Genomic DNA, 13,615 nt, shown 5'->3' with positions numbered 1-13,615 from the left:
CTTAGCACCAACTGTTATCAGTACTGTGATTAAATTCTAGGGGTACAAGTGTGCATAACACCTTGTCCCTGTCCTCATGAATTTTACATGACCAGGACTAGTTGTCTGTGGGGCAGGGTACAAAGAACTAGTATCTGAAAGACCAAGAACCAGAAGTTCAAGAGTGGTTTCCAACAAAGTTGACTCAGAGAAATAGTCTGGCTCAGCATTATTAGCTGTGTAATGTCTTAAGATTCAAGAGTGTCTTTGTCATTTTCCTTATTATATCATGATGTGAATTCAAGGGCTGAGCCCTTTCCATCCTGGCTGGTGGTGCAAGCTGCAATTCTTGTCTAGGGTTTCCTGGCTCCTTGCTCTGCTCACTAGGGGTTGCCCACATTCACCAAGGAGACCCCATATTTGTGGGTATTGCTTAGAAGGGGACCAGCTGGTTTTGCTTTGGTTGGACGGGCCCTTGGCTGCAACAGAGTGGGTCCCTCAAGTGAATGAATGAAAAGTATATCTATGCACATTCCAGATTAGTCTTTTCTGACTCAGAGTGGCATATTCTCTGCCAAACATGTGCAAATAAATTCTTTAATTGTGTGGTGAGGGCTTTCATCTAATAGCATCAAGTTGTGTGGGAAATCATGTGACTTTTCTGTCCTCTAATAAGAACATCCACAGGGAGTCCACCTTTCAGGGTACCCCCATGATGACCTTTCATCTCCTGTGCTATGTAACAGTGGGACCCATGTACCCATGCAGAGTTGCAAGGTATCATATGTTCAGTATATCCCCTTGAAAGTCTCCACAAAACTATACCAGACAGTTTCTATTTTGCTCATTTTACAGGGAAAAAAAAAAGCCAGAACATGACTCCCAGAAAAGATTATCTCCTTTCACTTAAGAACTACTAGTAGTTAAACTGTGGTGTCACCCCAAGGCCATGTTTCTCTTATAACACACTGCTTCCTGTCACGGAGCTTGGCAGGCAACCAAAGGTTGGTGGTTCTCATTCATGATGAACAGACTTTGCCAGCTGCCCTAAGAACTCCTCAGAACCTCAGTATAAACTGACTAGTTCTTAGCTCAAAAATTCCGCACCTACCCCAGTGGGGTGGAACCTGACTGCATGCCAGGACCATGGGGCCCTAAAGACACCTTAACACACTTCCTCCCCGCCCCCCCCCCAGGGCCTCTTGGCTACTCCCAAGGGCATCAATAAGTTTTTAAGTTCCCAAGTGATCTGATATTGGGAAACACACTTGAAATAAAAGCAAAAGGTGGCATGAAGGGCGACCCAACTCCTGGTTTTTCTTTTCCCTGTGAACATGCATTGTTCCGGGGACTGGACAAGTCACCTTCCCAAGCCAGGTAGTGATTTGGTTCAGGCCGTGTCCGCTCGGCTCGTTCCGGGGAGCTTCTCAGCCAGCCGGCCTCCTGTCATGTGCCCCTTGTTCTGTGAAGTGACATATGGAATCAGTAGATTATTTTGCAATTTCATTTTCTTGAGGTAAAGTGCTCGGAGAGTTCAGAGTCTTTTAAAATGTTAATGATGGACTTAATTATTCTACTTTTAATATAAAATACACCTTGAAAGAGTCTCAGAATAGATCATCACCTTAGACAACACTTCAGCTAATGCACGTGGTTTAAGAGTAATTTTCTGGGTGAATGAATGTTGCTAAATTGTATTTCTACAAAAAGAAGGGATACCTTTATTGCTTTTGTGTCTTGGGAGACCAGTGAATGCCCTAGTTGAGAAAGTATGCCGCCCCTGAATTTTGCTGGCAATTGCAAAGCTTCTAGATAATTCCTGAAATAGAGGCTCTTCATCTGAGTACAGGGAGGGCGCTGAGCAGGCGCCCGCTTCATGCCAGCTGGCTGCTGGATGTATAGGCCTCTTTCACTCTCACCACACCCCTCTGAAGTGAGCGTTCTTATCTCTGTTTTTTAAATGAGAAACTGAAATCATGTACCCAAGTCACACTGAAGTGACTATGGTTCCATTCCAAGGATTGGGGAGGGGGCTAGAGATGAGAAAACACTTTAAACAAAACAGAATATGAAGGCCTTGCTATTGGCGCTTCAAAAATCTGAGTCTATAGGAGGTTGTTATATTTCACTTTTGATTTTAAAAGTCTCATAGAAGACTATCTGATTAAGTAGGGCAAGGTCTCCCTCTCTGGCAAAACAATAAGTATCTTCCACTTGCTACCTAAGAAAAAGACCAGCTTTGAAACCCTGCTATAGTTTTAAAATGTGTGTTTGTGTCCTTGGGACTGGGTAAGTGCTTCTTGAGTTAGTGTTCCTGGGGCATCATGATGTCAGCAATAAGAAGAGACAGAGGGATGATTTTATGTGTTCTCATGCCATTGATTTATACCAGAATCAATTTATAGCTGGCATGACTGACTTGATCACAATCAGTCATAAAGCAGGTTTGGAATAACAAATAATGTAAAAAAGATGTCCTAGAAAGAAGTAGAAAGAATCTAGAGTGCAGATAAATTCTTAAATGTAAGCTAACATCAAGAAGATGATCTGAAAAGGACAGAGTGGGGCAGCCTCTGCCTACCAGCCCCAGATCAGTACTGCAAGAAATGGGGTACCTGTTCCAGAAATCTCTCTGAAGCCTACTTAGGCTCTAATTCCGACTTTACCCACCAGCAGTTCCACATGACATGGTTTCGATCATTATAACAGTAACAGAAGTACATTAACCAAAGACAGACTTTATACCAGACACTGACACTGGTACATACTTAACATGCCCAGTCTCCCTGAGTCTCCCAACACCAGACAGGCGGTGTTAACTACCCAAGTCACGGGGGGAGAGTGAGACATTTGAAGTGTTTTGCACAGGGTGAAATAGCTAGGAGGTGGTTTTATAACCCATTCTCACTGACTGCAAAGCTCTCTTCCTTACACTAGTCATATACCAGGAATATCCTCTTTGGTCTAATCTTTGCTTTTCCCAATGTTAAATTTACTTAGAAAAGATGAGTTGACTCTTATTGTTGGTGCTTGTATATTTTCTCACAATCCACAAATGATAGCTCGAAATTACTTTCTTTGTCGTAGATCTAACTGGTATGACAAAATACAGTGGCTAAGAGAAAAAAAAAGCAAAGTTCTGAAGACCATTAGTAACATTATCAGATACAGGTGTGATGAATCCATGAAAACAGTGGCATTTAACAAAATATAACAACTGCATTGGCTAACTGAGCTTTCCAGAGTACTTGCAGTGTCCAAAATATCAGTAATTTTGTTTCGTCAGGGAAAACAAGAAGGAGCAGATTGGAAAGAATAAAAGTTCGGGCCCTCCCTGGTGGTGCAGCGGGTTAAAGCACAGCACTGAGAAGCTAAAGCCACTACCAAAGTTCAATTCCCGCCTTCCCCGGCGGTGACCACATGGCATGGCAGGCCTCTCCTGACCTGCCCACTGCTCCCCTCAGCAGTGTACTTCACTGCCTGTTCTGCTCCCCACTCTGTCTATGGTGAAGCCTCTTGCCACCCCTGAGTCTCTGGCCTGTACTCCAATTCTGTATGCACAAACAAATAAATCTTAAAAAAAAAAAGAAAAAAAAGAATAAAAGTTCTCGAATGCCGGCACAAGGGAAGGAGTTAGCTGAAGAGTTTTAAAAACTCCTGAGGTCTCAGCCCTGTGCCCATAGATTCTGGTTTAATGAGTCTGAGGTCCAACCTGAGCTCTGAGATTTTTATTAATTTATTTTTTTAAGGTATGCATGATCTACCTTTTATTATTTTCTTAATTTTATTTTTCTTTGTTTATTTTTTAAATCATTCTTCATTTTGTGCATTTTTTCCATCTCGGTTGTCATCCTACTGGACTCCCCACCCCCAATTCACCCATGTGCCATCACCATAGTCCTGTGAACTCTTCCCACACCAATTTTTATCCCATTCCCTCTCCACCCCTGTAATATGCCCTGATTTATCATTGTTCATTGTTTTTCTTTTTTTTTTTTTCAATTACAATTGCTTTTTTTGTTTGTTTCCTGATCCCTTACACTCCTGCTATGAGTGAAACCATCTGGTATTTTTCTTTTTCTTTCTGGCTTATTTCACTAAGCACAATCCCTTCTGAGTTTTTTTAAAAGCTCCTCCAATAGTTCTCATAGGCAGCCCGAGGTGAGAGCCACCGAGTTAATATGTCACCCGAAATGTTTTCCTGGTACTTACGTGAGATTGCCTTTAATCAACTTTCAGAAAACCTGTTAACATTGGAAGTAGTTGGGTGAGGTACAGGTGAGGGAAGAAGCAGCCAAGTTAGTTATTACAGAGAACTGTCAGTCAGGTATGCAGTTCCTCCCTGAAATCACTACCCCCATCCTACTGGGAGAAGGGGCTGGTGATTTGCTTTTGCTCTATTAGAAGAAGTGTGGTTATAGCTACTAACAAGGGTACCCCAGAACCCTGACTAGCACACAGCTATGTGCTCAAGTATTGGTAGTATAAATGAGCTACACTTTTTACTTGACTCTTTTAACTGATTGAGGTCATTATTAAAACTTATTCTGGGCCCTCCCTGGTGGCGCAGTGGGTTAAAGCACAGCACTGGGAAGCTTAAGCCAACTCCTCATGGATTCGATTCCCGCCTGCCCCAGAGGTGACCACATGGCGTGGCACACCTCTCCTGGCCCGCCCGCTGCTCCCCTCAGCAGTGTACTTCGTGGATCTGCCTGTTCTGCTCCCCACTCTCTGTCTGGTGAATCCTCTCACCCTCCGCATCTCTGGCCTGTATCCCAGTTCTGTATGAATAAATAAATAAATCTTTAAAAAAAAAAACTTATTCTGAACTGTGGTCTGAGATCATTTTAAATATGGGAGGTGGGCTCTGAAGTCAGACCCCCTCGGTGTGAAAACAGAATCCAAACACCCGAGCAGGGTGAGCTGTGGCAGGCTCCTTGAGCTCTTTAGGCCTCAGTCACCCAAAAAGGCATGATAATTGTCTCATAGGATTGTGGTGAAGATTGCAGGCTAGTTCACATTAAATTGCTAGCCTGGTGCCCAGCGCACAGTCTGTGTCAGGCATTATACTTACTTCACCAAGACCAGTCCTGCCGTGAAAAGCACAGATTCCCTCGATGGAGCTGATGTGAACATCCCAACCCCAGCAGCTCCAAGGTCAAGGTCAATTTTTGGACCTTCTGGGGACTTGCCATCAGATTTCAAGATACCACACGTAGACAATGATTCTAGGAATGGAATTTTCAAGAGTAGACTTTGTTCTTTATTTAAAATAGCACTAAGAGACGTTAAATGATCATTTTTATCTTGCTATGTGTCTGTGTGTATATAAATAGAAACTGTCTATAGATAGAAAGGTGATATGGCATTGTCTTTGAAAGTGAAGAAAACACATGTTCCACATTTCTTTTCTTGAAAAGTGCCAGTACTAGAATTTATTCAGAAGCCTAGAGCAGACCCAGCACTGCCTGCCGAGGCTTCTCTGTAACGGACATTCAGAAACGTAGGGGTGAAGCTGCCGCTGTGCGAGCACCATGGTCCAGGAGGCCTCCCTGAACTTGAAAGAACAGAGGGACTCTAAGTCGGATTGATGTTTAACTCCTGTGAATTAAGCTAGCCCATATCTAATGGGATATGGACCAGTGACTATTCTCTCGGGTCTGCCCTCACTTAGTGCAAAACCTTTTGCATGGTGTCTTGAACTAGGATTTATGATGTGATCACCGAGGTGGGGCGGGAGATAGCAGTGATTACCGAGCCTTTCTGAAAGTGCTTTGGCTGATGCTGTGTGAGGCTTCTGGTGAAGGGATCCCTTAACTGAAAGAAATTGAGAAAAGCTACCTACCATGGACTGCTTATATGGATTCATCATGCTTGGTGTAATCTTTTAGGTCTCTGAGCGGTCCTGCCATAAAGATACGAATTTCAGTTTAATTGGTTAAGTTTGACCCAGGAACCCCTCTGCAGCCCCCGCAACACCTAGTCCCTAGGTAACTTTATTGAAAGGTAAATAGAGAAACTGGACTAATATGAGTACTTTTAAACAAGGAGCTTTAAAAATTCTCATTTACATTTCACTTGAATTCTCACTCATTGAACACTTATATTTTATATATGAATAAGTCTAAATCCGTTTTTGGAAAAGCAATAATTCTATGCAGTTGTTTCTCACACCAAAAATACAAGTAGCCCTCACACAAATGGCCTGAGAGAGAAACAGAGTGAGGGAATAAACAATAGGTTGTTGATGTCAGAGGAAAGGGAGGGAATCAGGTACCTTTAGGAGAAATTGTGGTATTTATAAAAATATATATATATGCAAATGAGGATTAAAACTCCTAAAGTACATCATTTTTATTAAAAACTACCTTGCATGTGATGGCAAAATAAAGGATAATGATGTGTCTGTCCATTTTGTCTTGAACTTTTCTTTTCCTAACCACATTTGAAAGTAATCTAGATAATGACTTTCCCAAGTTCAGGCTCTGTGCAGAGATATGTGCCTTTGTCAAATATTCATTAGCTAATTAGATCTTTCTCTTCAAGTAAATCGCTCTAAGAAATGACAGCAGGCTCTTTGAATGTGACCCCAAGAGAAAAAAGTCCGACTTGCCAATAATCAAGCTTATGGAGGGGTGAGAACCTGTTTCCAGATTGGCTCTTCTCCAGGGAGAGAGAATTCTAACTTCTGCTGGGGTTCAGCTCTAGGAAGTGCCCAGTGATTTCAAAGGGAAAGGTCAGACTCCCAGAAACTCAGAAATAGCCAGAAAGTTTCCTCAGGAGGCTACCCCCTCGCCTCAGAAGAAAGACCCCCATGAAATTCAAGATGGTACCCTCCTCACATCTGCTGTTTGCCCTGTCATCAAATCGTGTTCTCCTGCAGATGGGAAAGCAATCAATGCATACCAAAAAGCACTATGAATTTTTCTTCTCCCCATATTTTGAGTGTGGGTGACAGCAGGCCTTTATGTAATTCCACAGTCTCGGTGGGGAGCTGATCCCTATCGGTGGGTTCAACTCTATTTGCAGTGACTCCAGTGGCAAGGAGAGTTTTTGTTCTGACAATCAGAATTCCAGCAAATGGTAAAATGTTTCTTCATGCTGAGAAGTGGGAAATTCAATAATACTTTGACTCAGTTCATGCTGAGCAGTGAAAATAGAATGACTACAGAGAGGCACAGTGACTTGAGGAGTAGTAAATCAACTGGCCCAGACGTTTGCAACAATCAGCTTCTACTCTGAAACCCTGTCCTATCTCTACCCTGTTCTGCAGACCATCAGGACCATTTTTGGTATCTGTTCCTAGAATGCTATATACACCAATTCCTTGTTTACTCTCAGAAACAGAATCAAGCACTCTGAGATCTTAAAAAACAAATCTTTTCTTCTACATCTATATTATGTTGCTGCAGGCCCATTTGCTGAAAGTCTTACAATGAATTAGGTTAACTCAAAAGACAAAGCGATATGGGTCGATTATGGCGCTTGTGGTAACAGTGTTGTTTATTATACTTGAAGATGTTTTTCTTTTGTAGGCAAGAGGCAATTTCAGAGGGTGTTAATAGAAGGAGGGGAGGGATTTCTGTTTACCGTGTTCACTCTTGAATCACAGAACACCCAAAGTGTGCAAAGAAGTCAGAGAATGAATACTTGGTAGGTTGGGAAATGTCTGCTGAGCTGTGACCTTTCTGAGCTGTCTAGTACTAAGCCCACAATAAACTCAGTTTTACTGACTTTTTTTTTTTATCAGTTTGGAAGCGAGCTCTGATATGTGATCATTAAAGAGGAATTTTTAGTAGTATGTTTCTTTTTCAAAAGTTACATTGCTGAAACCTGATCACCGAAAATTAGAATGTGTAAACAGCCAAAAAGAAATAAAATAACCACTTTTGTGTTCCTTGTAGATAATTGCTGCTGTGATTTAAATGTTTTTGCTGTGCTTTGATTTTTCAAGTATTTGATTATAGCAGTTATATTTTTATAATAATGAGATTAAATATATATATATTTCTTTTTCATTTGACAGTATTACTTAAACTTCTATTTTTATTAATAGGTATATTTATAATTTTCCCATAGTGTCACAGTAGTATCTTAAGGATGTATAAGAACTTAACCAACTTCCTATCATTGTTTGTTTCTAATCTTTAACTTGATCATAAACACCATGCATTTTCCTGTTACTGGAAGAGATTTGCAAAACTGGATTTTCATAAGGGTAACTAACTTCGGTGACTTAGAAGGTCTGTGAAAGCCCCCCACCGCCCCCATCTTTACCCACAAACTGGCCACTGTGTGTCACTTGCCTTTGTCGGCCCTTTAAGTGCAAACAGAGTGGGGTTTGAAGTCTTGAGACAATATCGAATCTGCTACTCTCTTCACAGTTTACCTAATTATTCAATTCCTATCTATTTGTGATTATCATTTAACCTGTTTTTACTTTAGTTCACTTTTACATTGTCTCACTGACTAAAATCTGTTCCAGCAGGACCCAGAAAAGGAAAAGGTGTGGTGTGAGCAGAGAGGAATAGAGGCAGGAAAAACCAATTAGAACTTTACCTTCTCCTACTTAGAGGTGGGCAGGCTACCTGTGCCCTGTTATCATTATCTAAAATCCACAGCTTATTTGGCTTTCCTTAGTTGTTACTGAGGGTCTTTTTCTTGTCCAGAATCCAGCCCAGGAGACTATCACATTTAGTCATCCTGTCTGGTTAGGCTCCTCGACTGTCAGGGCCTCAGTCTTCCCTTGTGTTGGTGACCTTAATAATTTTGAGAAATACTGATCAGCTATCTTGTAGAATGTCCTTCAGCTGAGATTTGTCCAACACATTTTCATCATTAGAATGGGATCATGTATTTTGGGGGGAAGCTTTTAAAGATGAAGTGCTAATATTATTATAATGTTGGTTATTATCACAATCTAAAGGCTCATGTTGAAAACACAACATTGCTGTGGATGGTGACCTTGACCTTGACCTCTGCTGGCTGAAGTGGTGGTTATTAGAGGTCTCCACTGTAAAGGTGCACCTTTGTCCCCTGAATTCCCCACACTGAAGTCTCCTTCTCCTCAGGTAGGAGTAGATGAGTTACTTAAGCGATCACTTAAGTGATTCATCTGTTCTCTCTCAATTACTTATTTACTCAAATATTCATTTATCTTGACATGGACTTATATATATTTATTTCACACTTTGGTTATAATTGAATACTGCCATATTTATTCTGTTGTTCAAATAATTCCAACTTTGACCATTTGTCAAATCCTGTCATTTGAAGGCTCCTTTGTCTTTCCACAGTGGATTTTGTTTGTTTTAGCATTTTCTTACTTTCTGAGATGCTCCATGTTCATCTTGTTTATTTTGTTTCCTAGTTCTAGGATCAGCTATTTCTACAAGGAGTCCTTGTATTGGAAAATGGTTGGTGAGCACCTGGGGCGCTCATTGCTGCTGAGGCTTCTGGACCTCATTGTAGGATACGGGCTCTTTCACCTGATAGAACCGGGGAATGTGTGTCTGTGTGTATTTCTATGTGTGATCATAAATCTATATTTAGTTAAACATGAACTCATACTGATGCCTCCAGCTCTAACCCTTAACCTTATGGACCATTCTCGCCTTCTCTTGCTGCGTCTCTCCTGCTCCAACAGGAGAAACCCAGCCTTCACCATGCACTGCCTGCTCACTCGGCCAATTCCAGTACCTGTGTTAGCATATTCGATCATTCGGGAAACAACTCCAGCAAGGAGTGTGCAGCCTTGTGTACTGTTTCTTTGGCCTTCAGTCTAACAGAACCCACTCAGCCCAGAGTTGCTTGGGTGAGCATGCTCCGCCCCACTGTCTTCAGTGAATTGGCCTGTACATTTGTAACACAGTGAGATTATTTTGTTACATTCTGCACTCATTCTGTGCATTTCCCCTAAATTAGTTTTTTTTAACTTGCATATTTTAATATTCCTTCCTTGAACTGCAATTCTGTATAGGTTTTGACTGCTCACCTACTTAACCAAGTGTTCTCCTTCTGAATCCTTGATCCTTCTATCATCTCTATTTGTTAGCCACCTCAAGAGCATCACCTAAAAATGGTATAAGTATGGAACTTTCCCCGACTGTTTCTTTCATTTAGCAATGTGTACTTAAGATCCATCTTGTTTTTGTTTGACTGAACTGCTGATTTTTTTTTTAATCACTGACTAATATTTGTTGTACGGATGTTCTGCAAAGTGTTTATCCTCTTATTATTGAATGACATCTGGGTTGCTTCCAGGCTGTGGCAGTTGTGAATACACTTCTATAAAAATTCATGTGCAGCTTTTATGTGTCCCTAAGTTTTCAAATCAGGTGGGTGAATACCTAGGAGTACCATTGCAAAACTATGTCTAACTTCTTAAGATACTTCAAACTGTCTTCCAAACAATTGCAACTTTGGACCTTCCCACCCACAGGAATGAGAGGTCCTGTTTCTCTGTATCTTCACCAGCAGTTGGTAGCATCTAGTCTATTTTTCAGTGTTGTGCCTCCTCATAGGTATGTGATGTTGATCATTGCTATTTTAAGCTGTGATTCCCTGTTGCCAAAACTTGTCAAGAATCTCTCTATGCTCTTTGCCCTTATGTATACCTGTTTTGGTGAGGAGGCTATTCAGATCTTTTGCTCATATTTAAATTGGGTTGTTTTCTTTTATTGGATTCAAGGGCTCTTTTTATATTTTAGCAACAAGACCTTCTTATAAATGTGTTTTGCAAATAATTTCTTGTCAATGGTTCTTTTTAATAAAACTTCAGGATTGTGTTCCACTTTGCAGCCCCCAAAGCTTGCATACCCCACTAAATGCTGATTAATGATATGTTCCACTCAACTCGTTTGCCTTTCTGTTCCCCAAGTGACCCCAGTAGTCTCTCTCACCTCCTTCATCTCATCCATTCACTGTCAGAGAAGCTTTATTTTCTGGGGTCATCACTGTCTGTCTCTAGGAATTTTTCCATCGAGTGAACGAGCCAGGTAATGATGTGCTTGTTCATCTCTCTGCAGTAAGAACCCCAGTGAGAACCCAACCCTGTTTATTAACTGGTTTTAAAGAAAACAGACAACTCTTGGGGTGTGTCGTGTCTCTGGGGAAGTGAATGGTTGCCTAATGGTTGTCTGTCTTCCTTTTCATGGCCTCCAGTCATCAAGCCTCCTCTGCGTCACTTTAAACGCCCTGCTTATGCATCTAGCGCCTATGCACCTTCGATCCCAAAGAAAACTGATGAGCATCCTGCGAGGTACAAGATGCTGGATCAGAGGATCAAAATGAAAAAGATTCAGAACATCTCACATAACTGGAACAGAAAATAGTTCCGGGGGGAAGAGTGGGAGTGCGGCGAGGCACGCACACCCACCTCTCAGCACTCCCCAGCTGCCATGGACCACACCCCCAGACCCTGGAGGCTGGATGCTGTACTGTTGTGGTGACCCCTAGAGACTAAGTGAAGGCCCATTGTTATGTTACTGGGTGCTGGACTTTTCAGATGCTGGACTTGGGGTCAACATAGACTCCAGTAGCGCAGCACTTAGAGGTTGTCCCATGAGGCTTTCTTGGTGTGAATTTTTTGAAATCTAAATTGGACAACAATTAGAATAATGCAACATGTCCAGAAAAAGTGAAAATACCTCCACTGACAACTTTTTCCATCCTTGGAAGTTGACTTGTCCCAGTGAGGATATTGGTGCAATGATCATCATATTTAATGATTTAAGAAATAAATTTCCAAAAATGTCTTTTCCAATTTTAAATCCAATATTTAAAATTCAAGTAAACGTGTAACTTTTGAAGTAAACACATTCAAAGCTATAGTTGTCCTTCTGAATATTGCAGTCTTAGAGGGGAAAGACAGATGAATTACTGTGTTCGTAGACATTTCCAGCACAGCGTCATGAACCAGATCCAGCTTAAAAGCAAAGACCTGGGATTTGGTTCTAATTGGGTACCTTCATTGAATCTTTAAAGTTATGGGTGTTTTCAGGAAATGCATTTTGACTTTTCTGCTAGTCTCTTACCTTCTCTCACATTAGAAACTGCTGGAAATCAAGGGGATGCCCATGTCTCAGGGATTCCAGGCTTAAGATTCATGCCAAGAGATGTCCATGAACCTAACTGGAATTCCCTTTTTGCAGATTTTTCTTCACAAGTTTGGAGATACCTTTAAGTTAAATTTAAGATCATCTTCCCACATCTCTGAGGTTGATTACTCTCACAGCTATGGTAGAATGTAAGTTGAAAACTAATTCTTCATGGCGGCTTGTTTAGCTCTCCATACCTTGCCATAAAATTTTTACCTTGAGATTAACATCACAGGAAAGGAAGGAGAAAGTGCACAGCCAGTAAAGTTCTTGATCCCTTCAGAAGTGGTCAGGTGCAGTGGAAAACTTGAGGTTTATGGTCAGGCCTGTCTGATCTCCCACCCCTGGCCCTCCCGTAACTAGTTGCGGGTCCTTGGTCAAATGGCATCGTCTTTAAAAGCTTCCATTTATTTAACTAGTAAGTGGATTCATAATACTCACATTGCCTTTTGTAAGACTGATGAAGGCTGATGTAAGTTCAGATCGTAGAGGCAGAAACTGGCTGGAGAGCAGAGGTACACGGCAGATGCAGGTGGGAGCACTCCACATCCTAGAAAACTCTCTAAGACATCCCTGAAAGGAAAAGACTGTATTGAGGCCACCACCTTTGGGGTCTAGCTGGTTAGTATCCTCGCCGCCTCTCATTCTCCACACTTCATTTCCAGTAAATCACAGTTATATGAGTTGAGCCAGCACTGAATTTTAGTGGCTATCATGCTAGTGAGCAATGTATTTATAATGTGCTTTGTGATGGTATTTCAGGGAAACTTAATTACTATACAAAAAGAAAAATCACTGTGACTTTTGTTAGGGAAGCGGTTGTAATTCTTAGCACCCGCCAGTGCCTGAGCTGGGGCCTGCCTACAGGCTGGTAGTGACTGCTCCATGGGAAGAGATTATTTCCTGTCTTTTTTTATCCAGATGCCTTTGTGCAGAGCTAGGCAGGCACACAGTGAAACACCATGGAGTGGGCCTCCCTGCTGCCCAGTGGCTCAGTTCATACATGGACTCCCTCTCCAATTTCTTAATTCCTTCACCTAAGTGTGAGACTTGAGGGCCGCTATACTCTCTTGACTGGGCTTCTCGACTTGGAAGCCATGATCCTGGGGGCAAGGTGAGGGAAAGGCTCTCTGGTCTTTTATCCCAAGATGTTATTTTTCACCCTTTGCTAATATTTTACTGGAGCAAATACACAGACATGAAGAGTCTGCACTGCTTATAAAATGCCAACCATGTTTTTTGCATGTTGGATTGTATAGAAATGCCAGATTATATTCTTATAGCAAATAAAAGATGCTTTTAAAGGACTATTTTGTATGTGAGTCTTTTTCTTCTCCAGAATTCTGGATTTATTTGAAATCAGTTAGATTTCCCCTATGCTTGGTGCTATTTAGTCCTGAATATCTTGTGAAGATGAGCTGTAGACCTTTTCAATGTGCTTTTTGATGATAGAGACAGCAGCATTTTAAACAATTTCTTTTTTTTTTAAAGACTTATTTTGTTTATTTATGCATATAAGACATTTATGCCAGACATGC

General features: G+C 41.4%; 1 protein-coding gene across 5 annotated transcripts in view; it reads left to right on the top strand.

Annotated features, from left to right (window-relative positions):
* Positions 1-13,384, top strand: part of PDE1C (phosphodiesterase 1C, calmodulin-dependent 70kDa) — a 465,170-nt gene extending 451,786 nt beyond the window's left edge. For 3 of the 5 annotated variants that reach the window (XM_012720871.1, XM_004676840.2, XM_012720876.1), the window contains one exon: positions 11,143-13,384. In XM_012720871.1, the coding sequence (XP_012576325.1) occupies positions 11,143-11,312 (170 nt within the window). In that variant the 3' untranslated portion in view covers positions 11,313-13,384. Of the gene's footprint in view, positions 1-8,905; positions 8,917-11,142 lie in introns of those variants that run through there. The other 2 variants (XM_012720873.1, XM_012720874.1) reach the window with 2 other exon arrangements.
* The last annotated feature ends 231 nt before the right edge of the window (positions 13,385-13,615 follow it).

Source organism: Condylura cristata, unplaced genomic scaffold (genome assembly GCF_000260355.1).
Source record: "Condylura cristata isolate star-nosed mole 26May11 unplaced genomic scaffold, ConCri1.0 scaffold00005, whole genome shotgun sequence".
Lineage (NCBI taxonomy): Eukaryota > Metazoa > Chordata > Mammalia > Eulipotyphla > Talpidae > Condylura > Condylura cristata.
The sequence above is the reverse complement of the archived record's forward strand: the minus strand, read 5'-3'. Positions and strand labels throughout refer to the sequence as shown.